General features: G+C 30.6%; 1 protein-coding gene and 1 long non-coding RNA gene across 25 annotated transcripts in view; both read left to right on the plus strand.

The window, feature by feature from the left end:
- The first annotated feature begins 454 nt into the window (after positions 1–454).
- On the plus strand, positions 455–8,473 carry LOC139425947 (uncharacterized). 2 transcript variants are annotated; one of them, XR_011637112.1, is made up of 3 exons: positions 455–545; positions 2,701–2,989; positions 8,250–8,473. It is a non-coding gene; the product is annotated as an uncharacterized lncRNA (long non-coding RNA). The 2 variants fall into 2 exon arrangements; XR_011637111.1 differs by lacking the exon at positions 8,250–8,473 and adding an exon at positions 4,337–6,120.
- An 11,977-nt stretch (positions 8,474–20,450) lies between these two features.
- LOC107453710 (uncharacterized) overlaps positions 20,451–22,409 on the plus strand; it is a 57,268-nt gene continuing 55,309 nt past the window's right edge. For 11 of the 23 annotated variants that reach the window (XM_071183050.1, XM_071183049.1, XM_071183048.1 and 8 more), the window contains exon 1: positions 20,452–20,581. In XM_071183050.1, the coding sequence (XP_071039151.1) occupies positions 20,521–20,581 (61 nt within the window). In that variant the 5' untranslated portion in view covers positions 20,452–20,520. Of the gene's footprint in view, positions 20,582–22,409 lie in introns of all 23 variants that reach the window. The other 12 variants (XM_071183045.1, XM_071183060.1, XM_071183057.1 and 9 more) reach the window with 2 other exon arrangements.

A 22,409-nucleotide genomic window follows, 5' to 3' on the forward strand; every position in this document is an offset into this window, starting at 1 on the left:
GTTATAGCAAAAAGAAGGTAAAGTAATTTTTATTTTATTATTTTTTATAAAAGCCATATTTCTATAAATATTTCAGCGTATCTTTCGAAATTTTGTGTAATTATTGCATATAATAACTAATATAATTGTCACGTACAACTGTTACTGTTCAAAAACATTAGTTATGGTTTGTAAATTTATTCTTGGTCCCTCATACCTCTAAAAGCTTTAAGCTTCTTTCATATGTATGTAAAATCGCATAATCTGAGGTCACGTTAATGAAGCGGGTTCATGTCATGAGATTTATACTTCAGAAGTAGGAATGTTTTCCTTATACTATCAGTTAAGTATCAAATACGTGAAGATGTATTTTAAATGATTATCTCTATACGAGATAAAAAGAAGAAAAAATTCGAAGAAAAAATTTAGAAATATATATATATAGATGTAGCTTCTTTATTTCATCCCATTTCGCAAGAGATTGTAATATAATCCATATTTACAAATGTTCTCTATTAAAATTCAAACTTGGTATTTAATTGGTATTGCTGTTTGCTTACTTTCTGGTAATGTCCATTCACTTTAATATTTAAGGAAAGCATAGAATAAATTTCTAGTTTAAGACATGTGTAATAAATTTTCATGCATGTTTTATTTTTATATATTTATAATAGATATTTTCTATTTTATATTGTATGAAACATTTCTGGTATCTGGAACAAACTCTTTTATTTTTATTTCAGACTCGGTAGTGTCTGAACTCTACTTTTCCTAAACAATATAAATTTAAGATAGTTAAAAGATAATCAACAGAATATTAAATATAAAATTAAATTAAAACATTTGTTTTAAATTTTTAGTTTTTAAAGCATACGTTTTGGCACATATTGCTTTCAAAAAATAAATTTATCTGTTGGAGGTTTTGAATTTTCTTTGAAGTATAATTATATAGCTTGCGTTCATTCCAAATTTTTGAGAAATTAGGAACAAAGTATTAATGTTACATTCGAATTGGCACATTATATGTACCGAACTTAGTAACGAAAAATGATTTAAAAATTACTTCGTTTTAAGCAATATTAAGTGTTAATATAAGGAGTATTAAAATGAGTGCCGTTAATATATTAATACATGTTTATAATTTTTGACATAAAAAGAACTATAATACCTATACATTTGAAAGTAACATGTAATTATAAAAATGGGAAAGAACGCGTTAAAAAACGAAAACGCTGATACTATTAGAATTTTTTTTTCAGTGTTTTCTGACAAATAAACTGTTTTTAACGATTTTAATTCCATCGTTTTAATTAGATAGCTTATGTTATATAATTATTCAAATATTTTACTATTTATATAGTGCATTTTTGAACTGATTTATATGATATTTTTGAAGAATCGTAACAATGGATCAGCGAGTATTCTGTATGCGCGTCAGAAAAAAATAACAGTTTTATTACGAATATATCTCAACAGATAAGTTGATATACTGCAAGTATGTCTTAAGTGCGTATTTAAACTTCTAAATAATTCTAATTTAAGTGAAAAGTTTGAATATTTGAAGTTAGAGGTATTATAATATGGCCAAAACCTTAAACTTATACTTAATTGTAAGTATAATTGCAATTATTTAGGAGTTTATTCGTAATTCAATTATTGAATTTTAATAGTATTACGCTGAGTCGATAACAGTCTGAAAATAATTCTCGTTAAACATTTGTTCAATCAAATAAGACTAATGATGAATTTTCGACTTTATTAAAAAATCATTAAATAATGTATATTATTGAAAAAGAAATATTCCTCCTTAGCATTCAATAAGTATTATGAATCCCTGTCATTGAATTAATATTGCGTAAGGACTTAATCAAAACGATTTACGTTAATCTATTAACTCCAAAATTCTTTTAACGACATCCAGATGAGTTAATGTCCTTATCAAAATTATACCTCGAGTTAGTCCATGAGATCACCTACTTTCGTTTATTTCAATGATGAAATACTTATTTCATATAAAATAAGTCCAGCTAATAGAGACAGCGTTTAAACTCCCTTTTGTTGGACCGATTCAAAAAATATATCATATGCCGGCAGGAATGAGTTTTTCAGAAAGTGATTAATTTATAGTGTTATTTTTATTTAATTCTGTAAATTGCAAAATGTTTTAAGATTTTCAATGAAAAAAAAAATTTTGTTTCTTCATTTTGAAGTCTACCTTAAAAAGGCAGCTAATAAAAACCAAAGGACTGAACAAAAAATTCTTCAAAATATGTGAAAAAATTTTCACTCTATTATATTTTAAAGTAATAATTACCTAATGTAATGTACATACATACAGCTATCAAATTTTCTAAAGTTCAGCGCAGTTGAACTAAATATTGAAGTAAAGTGAATACAAAGATCAAGCCTTAATCCATCAAACGTTAAAGTACCTAAGCGTATACGTGTGTATTCAGTTCAGAAAATGTTTTAATTTATGAACGCAAGCAGATAAACGAATTTTTTCTCTAAAAAATAAAAAAAAATTCTTTTCGGAGGAGTTTGACTTTTAAAATCCAAGTTGTCTCTATGTGAGGAATATGATGAAATAAGTCAAACTTTATAAATATTTATAACTTATGCAACTATATATATGCATTACAATTCAAAGAGCTAAACTTTTTAAATAGTAATGAATATAATTATTTACAGTATTTTTATAATATTAACGAAATATTTTAGGGAAATCTGTGTATCTCAGGAGATATGGAGTACGCCTCCGTATTAGATGACCCGGGATCGAATCCCAGCGATATTTGGTACATACGAATTCTGCACGTTTTCGTGGTTTTCTTCTCCGTGTAACGCAAATGCAGGTAAGTTTCATCAAAAACTCCTCCACGAAGGCAAATTTCTCCCAATACTTAATCCAGGAGAACCCTTGTCTTCTGGATTGGATTACAAATTACAAGGCTGCAGAGTTGAACATTGGTAGTCGAAAACGCAGAAATGGATCAGATGCCAAACCCAGGTAATAAAATAAATTAAAATAAAGGAGTTCTCATCAACATAAACTTCAAATGCGAATTTTAAAATTCTATTTACTCAGTTTTTTTCATTTTGTGCTTCAAAAATGCCTTAACATTATGAAACAAATCTATCGCAATTCAAATTTGAAGAATTACAATATTCTTTAGCTAAAAATCATAAATCTCAAAATTTCTCTCTTAAATTTCAGTATTTCTGCCTTCCAAATAGCAGATATTCAAAAAATTTAAACCTTTGCTATGAAGATTGCATTTTATCACTGATTAAGGTGTATTATTGTTGCGATTTTAATACATGCGAATAATATTTTATTTTTTAAAGTAGTAATTTTTTTTTCAGTTGCGCAGTCATCAGCCGGTGAGTAATTAATCGCTTTTGCATAAAACTAAAGGATTAACTATGCGAAAGTATTTTTTAAACTCAAAACTAAATTCGAAACTCTAATCTGAACTTTATGCTAAAAACCATACTACAAAAGTATAAATTTTTTAAAAATAAATATTTTGACTAACATTTTAGAAACGATGCCTATTATATTAGGGTTTCTACTTATCAAAGCTGTGTCTTCAATCGGTCAAGAGTCTAAACTTAGACACAGTGCGACAAAAGCGAAACGAACCACAATGATTAACTTCTGATCTAATGATCTTAATGGCTGGCGGGGGGGGGAAACAAATATGCTAATTAGTGCTTACGATAGTTTAAATTACGAAATTAGGCACACAAATTTGCTTTCTCTGAATAAGCATACCTTTTTTCCGATGAATTCGGATTTTTGACCATCAAATCATAGGGGTTGGTTGCAATCTCGGAAATATGGACCCAATAGTTTGGTCAGGAGAAAGCTCCAAAGTTTGGACCCAAGAACGTTTATTTTACTTTTTGGGTATTTCGCTATGTTTTGAGGACTTTTTAAGGGAATTTTGCACAGAATTATAAACTTTGTTTGACCAAAGATAATTCCATTTAAAAGCAATTTTAATAAATATTTATTATTTTTTATTATTTTATTTAATAATGGTTGAAAAATGTTGAATCGTAAACTATGCAAACATTTACACCATTTTAAAGAATGCAATTTTATTTGGCAAAATACAAAATTTAATAGAAATCGGTTAATGCTTAAAAATAATGAAAAAAATATTGTATTGCAATTCAGATTTTAAAAGAATACAATATTTCAAAATCTAAATTAATAAAAAAAATACTTTTATCTTTCAGATGCGAATTTTTAATTAATTCAAAATACGTAATTTAGATGCATTACTGATAATAGTGTATTATTGTTGAAGTTTTAACTTTTCTTATTAATAATATTTTATTTTTTTAGGATTTATTCCATAGAACAGAAAGTAGAATTATCGCGCTGAAAGAAACAGAATCCAGATGACTAATGACACTGATTTAATGTTCACGCCCGACATACATGGAACAGAGTAACTGCGTTTCTTTTGAAACGTATGAACTTGTATACAATTAAATAAGGAACAGGAAATGATGTAATAGTAGCTTCTAGACACTTCTAGCGGACATTTAAATAATTAATGAAATCTTAAACAGCATATATATATTTAAATTTTATTCCACTTGGGAGGATAGAATTCCGAAACTCTGATTCGCCAGGGCGATGACTTTGACCGCTCGGCTACTCGGACACAGGTCACAACATCCTCTTTAGAAAAAACCTGCGACCTCAATGTTTCACTTTATTTGACCTCTGGAACGGGATGTGGTGGTAGCACATTAATATGCTATCTTACTCTGGTTTTATTTGGTGTTAAAAGTCTGGTATTTTTTGGTGTTTCGTTATCGAAGGATTCTATTTGTCATGATGGATTTTAATATAGTTTCATGCTCACCACGTTCGTGGTGTCCGTAGTTTAACCTTAGAAAATGCTCGTTTTATACTATAAGATCCAAAATATTTTTCGATAACTTTTCAGACAACCCAACCTTTCAAGCAGGCATAAAATTCCAAGCAACTTCTCATGATGTATAAGAGACCGGCCTGTGATTTGCATTGCGTCTCATCTTGTGTATAGAGTTTACGCAGACGAGCAAGTTACTTAGCTTCTTCAGTTTTTCAAGGAAGTTGATAGGATTCATTAGTTTTAAGCCCAAGTTGATGAGGAAACACAGTGTTTAAAGTAGTTTCAGCCTCATAGCCATGGAGAAGATAAAATGGCATGAAACAAGTAGTTTCTTGATTGGCTGTGAAATAGGGGAAGGTGACGAAAGGTAAAATAATATAATGGTATAATAATATCAACATATAACATATAACACAACACCACCAATAACATATCAGCCGACCTTTTGAAAACTTAGGGGATAGAGAATTCGCCTTGCAATGAAGTGAACCTGGTTCAAATCCCAGCGATGGGTGATCGATACAAATTCCGCACCCAGCTCGCACCGACCACAGTGCTGATTTAAAATATCCTCAGTGGTAGACGGATCATGAGTTAGAGTCAGTTTACCATCAGGCTGACTGTGAGAGGTTCTCGTGGTTTTCCTTTCCATGGAACGGAAATGCAGGTTATTCCATTAGAAAAGTGCTCCACAGCTACGGAGTTCAACATTAGTAAGTCGTCAATCCAAAAATTAGGTTTGCTGTTCAACGACGGTTATAGAATAAAATAAATTATTTCTGTTAGACCATTTGTCTGAGAATGGTAGGCTGAGGTATTTCGATGTTTAACATTAGAGTTTCAATAATTCTTCTACCACTTTCGAAACGAATACCGTTCCACAGTTTGAGATTGGCATTCCTGGTGAACCATGCTTTTACAGAACATCTTCAAGTAGAAATTTCGCTTTCTCTGAGGCTTCAGCATTGAGGGGAGCGAGTGGGATAAGTACCGGAGAAAATTTTTGATTATGGTACTTTTTTTACTATCAGGAGTTGGTGTCGAGTAATAGAATTATACTAAATGATTGTGTTCGTATATGTTTTTAATTTTGTGCATGATTTTGCTATGTAAATCAATATCGATTTATTGGTAAAATGGGTCTTGGTTTGGATTAGATGGCGTTCACGCACTATTCAACTGCGTTCAAGAGTAATAGTAAACAGTGCGCATGCGTCGTCGTCGCATGCGTTGCTATGGCAACCGCTGCTGCTTTTATTTTCACTAGCAGANAACATTATGAAACAAATCCATCGCAATTCAAATTTGGAGGATTACAATATTCTTTAGCTAAAAATCATAAATCTCAAAATTTCTCTCTAAAATTTCAGTATTTCTGATTTCTAAATAGAAGATTTTCAAAAAATTTTAGCCTTTGTTATGAAGATTTCATTTTATCACTGATTAATGTGTATTATTGCTGCGATTTTAATACATGTGAATAATATTTTATTTTTTAAAGTAGTAATTTTTTTTCAGTTGCGCAGTCATCAGCTGGTGAGTAATTAATCGCTTTTGCATAAAATTATAGGATTAACTATGCGAAGGTATTTTTTAAACTCAAAACTAAATTCGAAACTCTAATCTGAACTTTATGCTAAAATCCATACTACAAAAGTATAAATTTTTTTAAAAATAAATATTTTGACTAACATTTTAGAAACGATGCCTATTATATTAGGGTTTTTACTTATCAAAGCTGTGTCTTCAATCGGTCAAGAGTCTAAACTTAGACACAGTGCGTCAAAAGCGAAACAAACCACAATGATTAACTTTTGATCTAATGATCGGATCTCTCGTTCTAGGACTCAATCTTAATGGCTGGCGGGGGTGAAAACAAATGTGCTAATTAATTAGAGCATACGATAGTTTAAATTACGAAATTAGGCACACAAATTTGCTTTCTTTGAATAAGCATACCTTTTTTTCCGATGAATTAGGATTTTTGACCATCAAATCATAGGGGTTGGCCACAATCTCGGAAATATGGACCCAATAGTTTGGTCAGGAGAGAGCTCCAAAGTTTGGACCCAAGAATGTTTATTTTACTTTTTGGGTATTTCGTTATGTTTTGAAGACTTTTAAGGGAATTTTGCACAGAATTGTAAACTTTGTTTGACCAAAGATAATTCCATGCATAAACAATTTTAATAAATATCTATAATTTTTCATTATTTTATTTAATAATGGTTTAAAATTGTCGAATTTTAAATATTTGACTTTTTTTAACATTTGTTAACACTTAGTAGTTTTTAATATAACTAATAGTTATTTTTTGCGTGGGAAAATATTTGGATAAAAAATTTTAATAATTGTATGCAAACAGTTTTCGTCACTTCAAAAAATCTCGAGCTATAGTGAAATACGCAAAAAGTAAAATTAAGATTAAGCGGTCCAAACTTTGGTCTGCTCTCTTGACCAAATTATTAGGACCCCATTTCCCAGATTGCGACTACCCCCTTCATTTTGTGAGTTAAAAGTGCGAATCTGTACATTTTAAAGTTTGTTTTTGCAACTTAAAATATCCTCTGCACTAATTAATTAGCCCCTTTGAGCAAGTAAGATTGAGTCCTAGAACGTGAAGGTCAAAAGATCAAAAGTTTAGTCAATTTTTTTGGAGCACTGTACATCACTTATTTACAATAGACAATTTTAACTTCTAACTTCGACACAAAGACAATGACAAAGACACAAAGACAATGACACAATCTTTTTTATTTCAATAGCTTATTATGAACTAAAAATTTTAATTTTATAGTGGAAATTGTATTAAAATTTACAAGAATTCTCTTAAATTTTTCAGATTTTAATCTAGAACACATTTCTAATGGATTTGACTTAGTAGCGAGTGAAGCAAGCATGGTTTATTCAAAGCAAATCATTTAAGATTGCATAGTAATTTTCGGGGATAGGGGAGATTCAGGGGATAGGGGAGTGTCAGCAGGCAGTGGGATTCAGCTCACTAGCTCATATTTTTTTTGACAATGTAACTAAAAAACTGAAATCCAAATTTCAGAAATCTTGGGGAAATTGTTACCAAAAAAGTGCAATCTTACGTATAAGAATTTTGAATTTAAATTGTTCAGAAGCCTTTTAGTTTCGTGTTTTAAAAATGCTTAAAAATAATAAAAAAAAATATTGTATTGCAATTTAGAATTTAAAAGAATACAATATTTCAAAATTTAAAGAAATAAAAAAAAAATACTTTTATGTTTCAGAAGTGAATTTTTAAATAATTCGAAATTCGGTACGTAATTTAGATGTATTACTGATAATAGTGTATTATTGTTGTAGTTTTAACTTCTCCTATTAATAATATTTTGTTCTTTTTAGGATTTATTCCATAGAACAGAAAGTAGAATTATCGCGTAGAAAGAAACGGAATCCAGATGACTAATGACACTGATTTATTGTTCACGCCCGACATATATGCAACAGAGTAACTTTTGAAACGTATGAACTTTTATACAATTAAATAAGGAAATGTAGATGATGAAATAGAAGCTTCTAGACACTTCTAGAGGATATTTAAATAATTAATAAAATCTTAAACAGTATATATATGTATTTTATTCCATCTGGGAGTATAGAACTCCGAAACTCTGATTCGCCAACTTTATTTGACCTCTGGAACGGAACGTGGTGGTAGCTCCTTAATATGCTATCTTACTCTGGTTTTTTGGGTGTTTCGTTATCGAATGATTATATTTGTCATGATGGATTCTAGTATGGTTTCATGCTCACCACGTTCACGGTGTCCGTAGTTTAACCTTAGAAAACGCTCGTTTCATACTATAAGATCCAAAATATTTTTCAACAACTTTTCAGACAACCCAACCTTTCGAACAGATCTAAAAGTCTAAGCAAATTCTCCTTTTACATAAGAGACTGGCCGGTGATTTGCATTGCATCTTTTCTTGTGTATAGCGTGTATGCAGATGAGCAAATTGTTCCGTCTCTTCTCCTTTACAAACAAGGTGAGAGGCATTATTAGTTTTAAACCCAAGTTAATGAGGAAATATAGTGTTTAAAGTTGTTTCAGCTTCATAACCACGGAAAAGGTAAAATGGAATGTGAAACCAGCAAACGTGAAACAAGAAACTATAGTTTCATGTTTGGCGGTAATATGAAAGTGACGAAATTTGAAGTAGTATCCCAGTCAACAGGTATAAAAATCCAAACAAGTTCTCCTTATGTGTAAGAGACCGGTCGGTGATTTGCATTGCGTCTCATCTTGCGTATAGAGTGTACGCAGACGAGCAAGTTACTTAGCTTCTTCAGTTTTTCAAGGAAGTTGATAGTATTCATTAGTTTTAAACCTAAGTTGATGAGGAAACATAGTGTTTAAGGTAGTTGCAGCCTCATAAACATGGAGAAGATAAAATGGCATGAAACCAGTAGTTTCCTGTTAGGCTGTGATATAGGGGAAGGTGACAAAAGGTGAAATAATATCCTAGTCTTTTTGATCAACATATAACACAACACCACCGATAACATATCAGCCAACCTATTGTTAACTTAGGGGATAGAGAATTCGCCTTGCAATGAAGTGAACCTGGCTCAAATCTCCCCAACGATGGGTGGTCGATACAAATTCCGTACCCGTCTCGCACCAACCACACTGCTGATTTAAAATAATCTCAGTGGTAGACGGATCATGAGTTAGAGTCGATTTGCCATCAGGCTGACTGTGAGCAGGGCTAAAGAGAATAGAAGGGCTGGTTCACTCCTTTGAAGTATCTCTTGCCGCGCCGATCCTCTGACTTCACTCTAGTGACGTCACTTTGGCGCAAAGCTCGCACTTTTACTTCAAGAACGGAGCGTTTGGCCTTACTAGCTCTAACTAATATTAGATCATTTCATTTTGCGAGATATTCTAAGACATTTGCTATTTTCTATAATGACTTTCCTCAGTTTTTGCAGTGAATTTACAAGAATTTAAAACTATTATCGAAATGCCNATAATAATAATCGTTTTTATTAGAATAATAATCGTTATACAATAATAACGATTTTATTTATAATAATATCGTTTTTATTTATAATAATATCGTTTTTATTTATAATAATAATCGTTTTTATTAGAATAATAATCGTTATACAATAATAACGATTTTATTTATAATGATATCGTTTTTATTTATAATAATATCGTTTTTATTTATAATAATAATCGTTTTCATTTCTAATTTTTATAATAATAATCGGCAATAAATATCGTTTTTGAATAAGCTACATTTTTTGTAATTTTATTCAAAAATAAGTAAGTTTTATTAATCAGTTAGATAGTTCACTCTTGTCGGTCAGAACTGTATTCTTTATTTCAAAATGATTTAAAAAACACTATTTATAAGTAGATTTTAATGGTTTAAAGAAGTTTAGTTAATTGTGCAAAAATGGTTACAGAAGCTTATTTTAAAGTTAAAACACGCAAAACAAATTTTCTTTGAATATTCCCAAATTATTTTTCTAGTCAAAAGCAGGAAGTAAATTTTAAACAGTCACATTTCTCTCTGGTTTAATACATTCAAAATTCCATCAAAATTAGGTGTTTTCACTGAATTTAAGATAGAATTCTTGTTCATTTTTTTTTTGCATTTCCTTCATTGTTTGTCTTTTTTTAAATGTTGTAGGAAAAAAATTAATTAATTTGCCTGAATATAAATGAACACAATTACAAGGGGGAATAATTGACTTTCAATTTTTTTCTGATGTAATTCAGAATATTCGAGACAATTAACTCGAAATAAGAAAAAACACATATCTCGTATTAAAGTCATTATCAATTTACCGCCGATATAAACTTTAACGTTTGTTTCGTTCTCTCTACTTTTATTAATAAAAAAAATATATATTGGACATCCATTTAATAAAAATGAATGTTTCTTTTTATCTTTTAGGTTAAGAGCGATCGTAGCTTCAGCTCTAAGAGCGGAGTGAACTAGCCCTTGTATTCTCTTTAGCCCTGGACTGTGAGAGGTTTTCCTCTCCATTGAACGTAAATGCGGGTTAGTTCCATTAAAAAAGTGCTCCGCAGCTACGGAGTTCAACATTAGTAGTCGTAAACCCAAAAATTAGGTTTTCTGCTCAACGACGGTTATAATTATTTCTGTTAGACCATTTATCTGAGGATGATAGGCTGAGGTATTTCGATGTTTAACATTAGAGTTTCAATAATTCTTCCACCACTTTCGAAACGAATACAGTTCCACAGTTTGAGATTGGCATTCCTGGAGAACCATGCTTTTACAGAACATCTTCAAGCAGAAATTTCGCTTTCTCTGAGGCTTCAGCATTGAGGGGAGCGAGTGGGATAAGTACCGGAGAAAATTTTTGATTATGGTACTTTTTTTACTATCAGGAGTTGGTGTCGAGTAATAGAATTATACTAAATGATTGTGTTCGTATATGTTTTTAATTTTGTGCATGATTTTGCTATGTAAATCAATATCGATTTATTGGTAAAATGGGTCTTGGTTTGGATTAGATGGCGTTCACGCACTATTCAACTGCGTTCAAGAGTAATAGTAAACAGTGCGCATGCGTCGTCGTCGCATGCGTTGCTATGGCAACCGCTGCTGCTTTTATTTTCACAAGCAGACATTTTCAATGTATTTACATAATAATAATTTAAAGTATTTTTATATCTTTTTTATTATTAACGTATTACTGGCTTGGTTGTGCTTTCAATATAAATATGAATGCTGAAGAAAGAAAAGTTTTTTTTTGACGTCTTGAAATATGTACATAGTCAGGATAGGAAAATCTATCCGAAGACAAACATCAATTGAGACTGTTTTTGCAACCCATGATTTGTAATGTTGTGGCGTTTAACGGAGTGTGGTGTAATCATCGTACTTGATTCGAGAAGTTCATGCTCTGGCGATCCTGAAAATTTCAACATACGCTCAAGGTATTTTTCGTAATCTCTTTTCTTGAACTTCACTTCAGTTCAAAGAGATTATGAAAAATACTTTGAGTGTATGTTGAAATTTTCAGGATCGCCAGAGCATGAACTTCTCGAATCAAGTACCATGATTACACCACAGGAGTCAATCCAGAAAGAAGAAGCATTTAACCAATGGGTGAACAGTGATCGTAATAAGGCGATTAAAACTTTTTTTTTTATTCGTTTCGTTATATTTTTATAATTTTTTTAAACGTTTTATTTTAAAATTTATTTTATTTTATTTGATATTTTATTTTAGATTTTATTTTATTTTATAATTTATTTCTTTATTTAATCCCTTACTTTGTTTTATTTTTTGAGGACAGAAAACTGCTTTGGCGAGTGTAAACAGTCACTAGATTTTAGCATGTTGAAATAATTGTTTAGTTTTACTTCAAAAAGAGACAAAGTACAGAGCTAGTAGCAATAATGACAGACTGAAGAAGTTGCCTAAGAACAGAATAATATTTATTTTCTAAGAATCATAAGCAAAGAAAATTTCTATTGAAGCTATATTAAGGGTCATTTTTTCTTGTCTCATTTAATTATTGATTCTTAAAAAAACACAAATTCCTCCTTAATGTATGGAATCTGCTGCTTCAAGTTTCCAATGTAATGCTGACGAATACCCTGTCTATAAGAGGAAAGCGTCGCTAGTGACATAAGGCGACATTTTCGTCAATGTGTAATTTTAATCCTTATGAAGTACCCTACCCTCCACTTTAAATTTTTCAACTGCTGTACTGAATCACCCTGTAAGTATTTTTTTAAATCTCAGTTAATGGAATAACAGAAGAATTAGGATTAAGTGTTCTAGGTTCGTTTGCACAGGAGACGGGAGGAGCAGGAGACTGGAGTGGAGGAGCTGGAGACGGAGGAGAGGATTTCCTACTGGATTATTCAGAGGATCAGGGGTGAAAGCTAATCAGGTAATGCAGGAACATGAGATGGAAATGGAGGAAGATCATGAAGTGGAGAAAGAGGAGACGGAACTGGAGGATCACACAGAAGAGTATCAAAAAGTGGAAGAATAGGAGACGGAAATGGGGGAGGATCAGGAAGTGGAGGAACATGAGATAAAAGTGATGGAATTGATGGATTGAAGAAAAGGACATGGGAAAAGAAGAATACGCGTGAGGAATGGCGAAAGTAGAGCGGGAAATGAAATATTAGAAACTTAGGACTGAATTGTAGTACGTTAGCTAGTTTCTTAATTCATAGATTTTTTTCTTATAATAAGCATTAGCAATAACAAAGTAACAAACAGTATGTCAAGAGTGTGTTAGAAATCCATGACTAGGTTAGCAACAGTTATAATTTATTACCAAAATTATAATTCTCTTTTTATCTAACTAGAGCCCCTGAATTAGACAGGCCGACTTATCATTTATTTTTGGAGCAAAGTGCTAACATAAGCATATAACATAACTAATACTAACATAACGTTAACTTGCGAACTTGTTTGCTCCAATATTGCTTGATAGGTCAGCTCTGATAGTATAGGAGCCTTATATCTAACTAAAATGAGCAGGCTGTGGAAAATAATAACGACTATTTCATAAACATTGTAGAAAATTTATAGTGGTTATGGAATATTTATGTAAATGTACATGTTAAAGAAAGAATATATACGAAATTTGATTTCCGTTACGAAAGTTTTCAGAGAAAATGATTAAATTCAAGTTTAATTATTAAATGTAAGGAAATATGTCCATGTCACCGTAATTGTGAAGTATAGGAAACTTTGTAACTGTAACTTTGCAGCTAGAAAAATACTGAATAGAATAGAGTTAAAAGCTTCACTCTGGGGGGGGGGGAACAGATGTGTTCGTGGAAAAATGAATACAAAATAAATTACCCTTCTGTAAAATTAATATAAACAAGCATTTACTTGAACTAAAGGTAAATTTTAATAAAAGTTTTAAAATTGTCATTATGAAGACCGTATTTTTAGTCATTATTGCCTTTATTAAGAGAAGTATTTTTAAATAAAGACTGTTTCTTGTTGTAAAGAGTTTATTTAGTTTATATGTGTAACAACATGATTTTATTTCAGTTTTAAAAAATTTTGATAATTTTATTGTAATTTGATTAATTCTCTATAAACTTCATTCCTTTCAACTTCAAAGAACTACTGTTATATCTGGGTTATACCGTATTTTGTGATAATGTTTTCCATAAGAAAAGATTAATTATGTGTAAAATGTGATGACTGTAGTTTACTCTCTGAGGTAGATTTTGTTTTTACAACATTTAAAATTAAAATAGTTTAAATAATTATCAGCTTATATAGCTTTAGTGCCTGGGAAAATATTATGTATAGATATATGCATTGTCAGAACAGGCTGTACTGCAAATAAATCTTTTATACAATAAAATGTTTTTAAAAGTATCTGATCGTCATGATTTTGTAAGCATTTATAACGAACAGAAAATGAGCTTTTATGAATTCGTCACAAAATAAAGAGCTGGGTGGTATTGCTTCATCCGACGAAGCATCTATTTTTCAGTGTATGAGCATTGTGGTCCTGGATCCCCGAAATTTAACTCTTTACCGACATTAGCAACGCTTTAAGGGTATCAATATTAGAATGGCGATTTTTTACAGTTCCTATAGCCGAATAAGTAATTTTACTCCATTAATTTGGCTTTTATACATAGCTTATAATTTTTTTTTAAATATGCAACTACTACCTTAATTTAATGAGCCTCATTAGTGTGAATAATAGTACAGAGATATTTTTTTGTTTATTCAAAACGAATTAGTACCACCTTTCCGTTAATGTTACCATTTAATACAATTACATGTTTTTTTCATTTCAATTACCACATATTTTAAGTTGTTCAATTATATAGAGATGTCTAAGCTGTCTTCCTTCACTTACTTGATCAATCAATCAATGATCAATACGCGAGATTTATCAACCAATAGGAATGCATTTCTACTGGGATGGAAATAGGTATCGTCCAATAGGAATATTGCAAACGGCTAGTTATTATTCACAATCACAAAATTATGACAGTGGGTGGTTTTATTCCACTCAAGGATGTAGTTCAGCCTCTGACTTGGACATCTCTTCAGAAACGTATTGTGAAAGATTTTTAAAAAAAAAATTAAAATGATGCTTCAGATAACTTTTAAAACACTGAGCCCAAGCTTCTACGCTAAATTTGATCATTGAAATTTTCTGACTCAGCAAATAAAAATAAAAATGTACAAGAGGTAAACTCTTTCGTTTTTGATCAAATAGAGCTATAAGCTAACAAACAATACTGGTGTGATCGTTAAAATATTTAAAAAATAGAATCGTCGACAGTTTAATCTAAAACAATGGCTAACGCTCAATCGATGAGAGAAATTCCATTTTTCAATAGCTCCCTCAAACGATCGTTTATATCATTAGTTAGTGATATTAGTGATATCATTAGTTAATATGTTAATAGTAGCGAAATAGATGATTAAATAATTTTGAAAAATAATTGACTGCTGGAAAAAAAAAATTTAAGTGGAAAAACAAAAAGATTAAATTTTTTTTAACAAGTGTTGTCTGTAAAACTCTATCCGTAATGTCGAGCTCAGTTAAAAAAGTATGATAATATCAAGAAAAATAAGTAAAAAGAATCTAATAAACAAAATCTAACGCTTCGATTTAATCCCTCATTTAATAAAAAAATTACTCCCATTTTTGGGATAGGTATAAGTATCTTGAAGCAATTGCATGCACCTTAACATCTAACGCATCTTATCTACTCATCATTTTTAGTTGTGGTATTGTGTTCTTCTCAACAGCTAATACACCAATATTTATCGAATTCTAAACTTGTAGGTCCCGCAGTGGACTGATCGTAAAGACATGGTTTCCAGTAGAATACCGGAGTTAAGCATTACTGGCTGCGGTCAGTCAGCGGGTGAGTGACCACTTTGATCAGCGTGCGTAGGGACCGAGGGTGAGCTGTCTCGTTCCTCGTTAATCTGTTTTACCTTAAAGTGCTCGACTTCGAGGGCAGGTATTTGAGCTACCAAAGCAGGAGAGCCATCCCCTCTGCAGAAGATCAAATTTGCGATGGTATGTCTTCGGATTATACCCAGGAATGTTTCCAGACTGTCGCCAATAGCCCATTGTGCAGTTCTAATGCGACGTAAATAAAGTACCTAAATTTGTAGATAATAAAACATGTTATGATAAAATGATAAAAAAGGCTCCTAAAAATGTAACAAGAAATATTCTCAAGACTAAAGGTTGATGCAATTGGCTCTCTGCCCACCATGCCAAATAGAAAGAAATACTTGATCACTGCCCTTGTATGTCGTCAGAATGCGTACATTAAAATAATTAAGGAAGTTGGAGTAAAAATTGAGTTAAAATTAATGCACATGTAAAACATAATTCATTAATCTCAAAATTGCTGTGCAAACAAATAGCATCTTAGAATAGCCGTATTAAAAGTTAAATATAATGAATAAAATATTATTAGTATTGTACCACATGGTAACCTACGAATATTTGAATATACAAAATTAATACCACACGAGGTGGTACAAAACTGAATTAAAAGTAGAAGTACAAATAGCGAAAAAAGTATTCTCTAGAAGTTAAAAATAATTAGAACAAGATATGTTAAGGCTGAAATAAAAAGAAAACATTAAACCCGCCAGAAAGGAGACAAATAAAATATACTCACAAATATACTCATATTTATTGAAGACATTATTGGCAAAACAAAATTAAGGAATTAAATAAAATTAAGCACTTAGCAACACATGCTACTACAACTCCATCATTATAAAGTAATTAAAAACGTTTCTCCTGCATAGTCTCTCGGATTAAATCCGATCAAAAGAAAATGTAACACTTGCTACTGAAAGGGCACGACGTTAAAAATCTCACAGAAGAGAAAAAATCAATTGCTTGGGGGCCGAAGCCCCCTCACATAGCTTCACCACTTCCTTATCCCATCTGCTTCACAAAAAAGAACCGGCTAGAACTTTCTTTTTAAACGTTGCCACTTTCTATCAGTAAGGTCATCACATCTCTCCATCACCCAGGTGGTGTCAGTGTGTAGATGTCTCTGCATTCCTGCGGCTGGTGGTTGCAAGGTGCACCCCGACCTAGATGTCTCTGCCTTCCCTTAGATGGTAGGATGGTAAAGTGTTGGAAGCATAAATAAGTTGTGCTCGTTACAAAAAAAAAGTGTTCCATGGAGCTTGCGAAATTGATCATGAAAAAGTGTTACAAATAAGAAAATGATCACTAAAAGTGTTACGAAATTGATCAATAAAAGGTGTTACAATTAAGTTGTAACACTTCTGCTCATCACTCATAGTCTAATCCCGTAGACATACCAGTATACTCTACACTGAATTTTTTAAGACCAAAGGCCCCCGCTTGGCATACATTAGCCTGGTATGCCCTACACTGATGTTTTTTTTTTTAAAGTTAGGTGCCTTAGGGAAGAAAAAATAAATTAATAAAAAGCAAAGTATTCGCTCAACAAATGAGTAACGAACACAAAATACGGGCATCTGCATCCAAAGTAACGAAGCACCTAGCATTGTCAAATTGTTTACGAGGGGGAACTACCAATACGCACGCGTATTGGAAATCTCAAACCAAATTCCTTGATAATTAAAACATTGACCAAACTTAACTGTCAATAATATCCGGCGGTAATTAAGATTCGTCGATTAATTACATTGATTGTAACATGCTCATATTTTTGGAATCTTTGTTAAAAATAAAATGTAAAACATATGCATAAAATGGGTGGCAAATTAATATTTATGTAATGCAAAATTCTAAATGCTTTTGAATTTTAACGAATTACTTCTAGAGAAAATGGGTCTAAATACATCAAAACATCTCAGATTTTCAGGATAAAATATAAATGTGATTATTAGAAACACATTCAAGTTTCATGAAATTCAAACTGGCTTTGGTATTTTCAGTTTCGCCTGTCACAGTAATGTAAATTGCTAAATTTAAACTAATTTTTTTCATCGTTTGAATCTGAAAAAAAATTAATTTTTTGTCAAGGTGCCCCCCCCCCCAAGAAATATAATAAGGTTTTCATTAAGAATTTCCTGTATATTTCCTATTTAAATTCTAAACTGTATGCAGATTTTTTATGTCAAATAATGCAGCAACCGAAAGGTAAAATTAAAATAAACATTTTCCTTTCATGTTCCTTTGCTTTAATAAAAGCAATTTATTTTTGATCAATTAGTTACATAAAATGAATTATTTCTCGTTTAAATTTTTTGTCGAAAATATTTTTGAGCAAAGATATAGGATAGATAAGATTATTATCCATTAACTGTGATTTACTTAGTTATATTTTATCCTTGTACTGCTTTTAAAAAAATTCATATTTATTGTTAACACACAGCACAAAAGAAAATATGATATATGTCCGTTTAAACATTTTTAAACTGTTTCATCCCTTTAGTAAAATTATATTTCATGATCACCCTAGTTAAAAGCTCTTAAAAAGAGTAAAATATTATCTCTATCATTCCTTTCTATTTTTAGTTACTTGAATCATAGGTTATATTTCAAAAAATTAAATGATCTAAATCACGATTTAAATCAGTAAATTCAATAACTTCATATAAATACCTATACAAAGTTGAAACGAATTTAATGAAATTAAATCAAATTATTCAATCAATCAAATTAAATTTTTGTGACAGACACTTTCCTAGATACGCAAATCACGTATAAAATTAATTTTGCCTTTGAAGAAATTACGATAAAAATACCAAAAACTACAATTGTTTTTCTTAATGCGTTGGTGTCACGATATACATCCCGCAGACGATGAGCCCTTGCAATAAGACCAATTCAGAAATTTCATTGTCTGCATTTTAAAAGGCTAAAACTAAAATATTTCCTATAAAAATACCATCTCTTTAGGTTACAAATTTCAGAATTTTACGAGTATTTTTCAAAGTAACAATTTGTTTGCCGAATAAGAATTTCATTAACGCGGAATTTTTATTGAACATAATTTTCATTTTTTTTTATTAATAAGGTCAAATATAAGTGAAAAATATTATATTTACCATTTTAATTATTTATGGTTAGGAAATATAGCATGAATCACTGGTGTATTTCTCTGCGGTAAATGTAAAATATTCCAAACACCACTCACTTCCGAACATCAATTTTTAAAAAATTTGTGAATTTTATATTTTAGTGCAAATGTAATTCTGATAATCTAAGATATTTTTTACTATTTATTAGACAGTTTTTATGTTTAAAAAATATCAAATATATTTTTGCCTATAAATAGAGCACTAGAAAATATATGTGTAAAGGCCGCCGGTATCCCATCTGTGTCAAAGGACTATCAGAGAAATTTTCTTCAATTTTATTTAGAATAAAATTTAATTTTTATAGCGTTTTTGATGATATGTTCCCAATTCTTTGCAAATAATTTTTCAACTTAAAAGTTTGCAAATATCTCATCAACCAAAGTCAAAACGTTCATTATTTTATGAGTTTTATTTCAAAATCAAATAAAATAAATATTGAAAAAGTAGGCTTCATTGATGAATGTCTTTCCAATACCTGGTTTGCTCGTAAAATTTATAACACGTTTTATTTATTTCTTTTATATTAAGTTATGATGTCTCCAATCATAAAAATGGTTTTAAATTACAGATTTATAGTGAATTCAAACATAAAATTAACACTCAAATTTATACCAAGTCTCTTAAATGATATCCCCTTAAGAAACTAGTACAAAGTTTAACAAACTGGTAGATGTTAATAAAAGTAATAAATGATTAAAATTGTACTAATTTTGAAAAGAGTAGGGATATTATCTTTAAACTAAATTGTAACTACACTGATATATTAATTAAAACGTAGTATTAATTTTAAAAATCTTTTTTAGTTGATACTCTTGAGCAATTGATCTGAAAAAAATAGTAATGTTCTTTCATATATGGAATTAAAATGAAGTCTGAAACGAAGCAATGTTGAATCAGGATGTGAAAATGATGTCTGAACAGAAAAAAAAATTTTGCTCTATTTGCTCAGATAGATATTTCATAAAAAAAATTTTGATTTTATCGGGCAGATACTTGTTTTTTTCAATTACTTGTTTTTTTCAATTTTAAAAAATATAACATTTCAGCGTGAAATAGTTGGATTAATTTATATTTAAAAAATACCTGAAATTATTTTTTGAAATCTTACAGCATTTAGATGCGTTCTTTTTATATTTTAAGATAGAAACTGGACTTCTAATTCATTTTTAAAAGTTAGATATTTTTGAGGATTTATTTTACCAAAAACACTTCTGAATAAACTTTCGCTCCAATCAGATGTCGACTTATACTTTCCTCAAGATCTAAAAAATCTATTGTATTTGACAGGTATTCAAAAGAATCGCTGATTAAATATCTTTCACATTCAACATGAGTATTAAGATGAAATATTAGGTCTAAAAAAGATAAGGTATTCTAATAAGGCGAGTTCATGTCCTAGGATTTACATTTCATTACATTTTCAAGCATCGCTTACGTGTTTAAAGGAATTATATCTAGCCATGATAATAAGGAAAATCTCTAAAACAATATATATAGAAGTAGCTCCTCCATTATATCGCATTTTATCATAGATTGTAACATAATTCCGCATCGTAAAAATGTATTCTATCAAAATTCAAACAGGGTTCCTGATTGGTATTGTCGTATGCTTACTTTCTGGTATGTGACTATTTAAATTTATATTTAAAAAAAGCATATGATTTGCAACATGTGTAAAAAATAATGTTTTATATTTTCTACGAAATTTCCTATTTCCTGTTTTATATTCTATGAAATATTTCTAGTGTTGAAAATTATGTCGCGATGAGTTTACAAATTTATGAAATTCCTTTAATGATTATGGAATTACAGTATATTTGTGACAAACTAAAGATAGGTTCATTAATTAGTTTCCGTTAACCTTCTACCTGCCGATGTTCCCAAATGGGAAAATTTTTGGCGAATTTTTTTTTTTAACCTAATTATTTACTTAGATTTGTCATATTTTCTGAAATGACGCAGAACAGTATGAATTTATTTTAGATGCTCTTAATTTTTGGAAAATTTTTTAATTTTTTTATAGAACTAAAGTCAAATTTACTTAATTTCTGAACTTAAAATTTTCTTAAGGTTTACAGTCTCTAACTTAAAAAAAATAGTTATAGAAAATGCATTTTATTGGCGTTATTTAGCAGCCAGGGGACATATATTTCGTTTTAACTTAAAATATTTCCAATTATTATTTCTAGGGAGTTATTTCTGTTAAAATTAAAATGTTCCCATTTGACATCCGCGTTTGGACTATAGTATTTGAGGGGGTCTTTCTTAACTCGCAAAATTTGAGTGAGATTTCTCTCTGTCTTTCACAATTATTTTGTGAAAGCAAACAACACCTGTCCACAAGACCCCCCCCCCTGTTTTTTGTTGTGGACCGGGGCTTGATTCCTTCATTCACGTGTTCAACGAACATCTGTTATCAGCTTGCCCTTCTCACCCTTATTCCATGTAATTCGTTTTCTCTATTGTTAGTCAATCACGGTTTCTCGGTAGGAAATCTTCATGTTTTCTACCCAATTCAATTTTTAAGAATTGCATATGAATTAAGAATTGCATATGAATTTTAAGAATTGCACTTTCCTTAGAAATGTATCACGTGGCTAACGGGGAGGTAAAGACACTTGCAAAGACATTAACTCGAGCAAGCAAAAATTCAACCTGAAATACTTTTTTAGGATTTTGCCGAGATCACTTAATATTTCTGATAGATTTATTTGTCAATTGTAATTCATAGCACTTTTCCTTTACTCCATCTTGAATAATAACATATGAGTAATGCAAATCAATTTATATCGTTTAATACGTATTAGATAATATTAGCTCGGATTTATCTTTAAAACAAAAGTGCTGAAATGGAAATGATTCGGGAATTGCAGTATATTTGAGACAAACTAACGATAGGTTCATTAATTAGTATCCATTAATACGTAATAGAAAGGGTCGTACAGGACATGCAAGGTACGGCATGTAAAAATTCTGCAATGTTTTGAGCTCTGAAGGCAGAGTGCCCAGCACTTTATAATTGAAGGAAACAGGAAAAAAGATAATTTGAATGATTTAGATATTTTATATTCTCTCCGATGTTTTGAAAGCTTATAACAAAAAAATGTTACTAACACACCAAAATTTTTTTATTTTACATAACATTACATTTTTTTTTAAAAATTTGCAGTTTGTATACGTCTGGTGATACATAGCCTGAAGTAATATCCATGCCGTAAGAGCTGTAACTTGTCAAGATCTGTAATAGCGATCGCGGTTGTGATCCTTTATCACAATGCCGTTTAATCACAAAACATACGGCATTAACACTCCCTCTTTGATATAGTCCCATAAAAAATTACTGGCTGTATTGTCTGGGAAGCCGGTGCCCATGGAAAAATTCGGGGGGGCGGGGTTCGTCGACTGACCCATTCTATCCAACTACTAGGAAGTTCGTTATTTAGGAAAT

The sequence above is a fragment of the Parasteatoda tepidariorum genome, chromosome 7, assembly GCF_043381705.1.
Source record: "Parasteatoda tepidariorum isolate YZ-2023 chromosome 7, CAS_Ptep_4.0, whole genome shotgun sequence".
NCBI classification, from domain to species: Eukaryota; Metazoa; Arthropoda; class Arachnida; order Araneae; family Theridiidae; genus Parasteatoda; species Parasteatoda tepidariorum.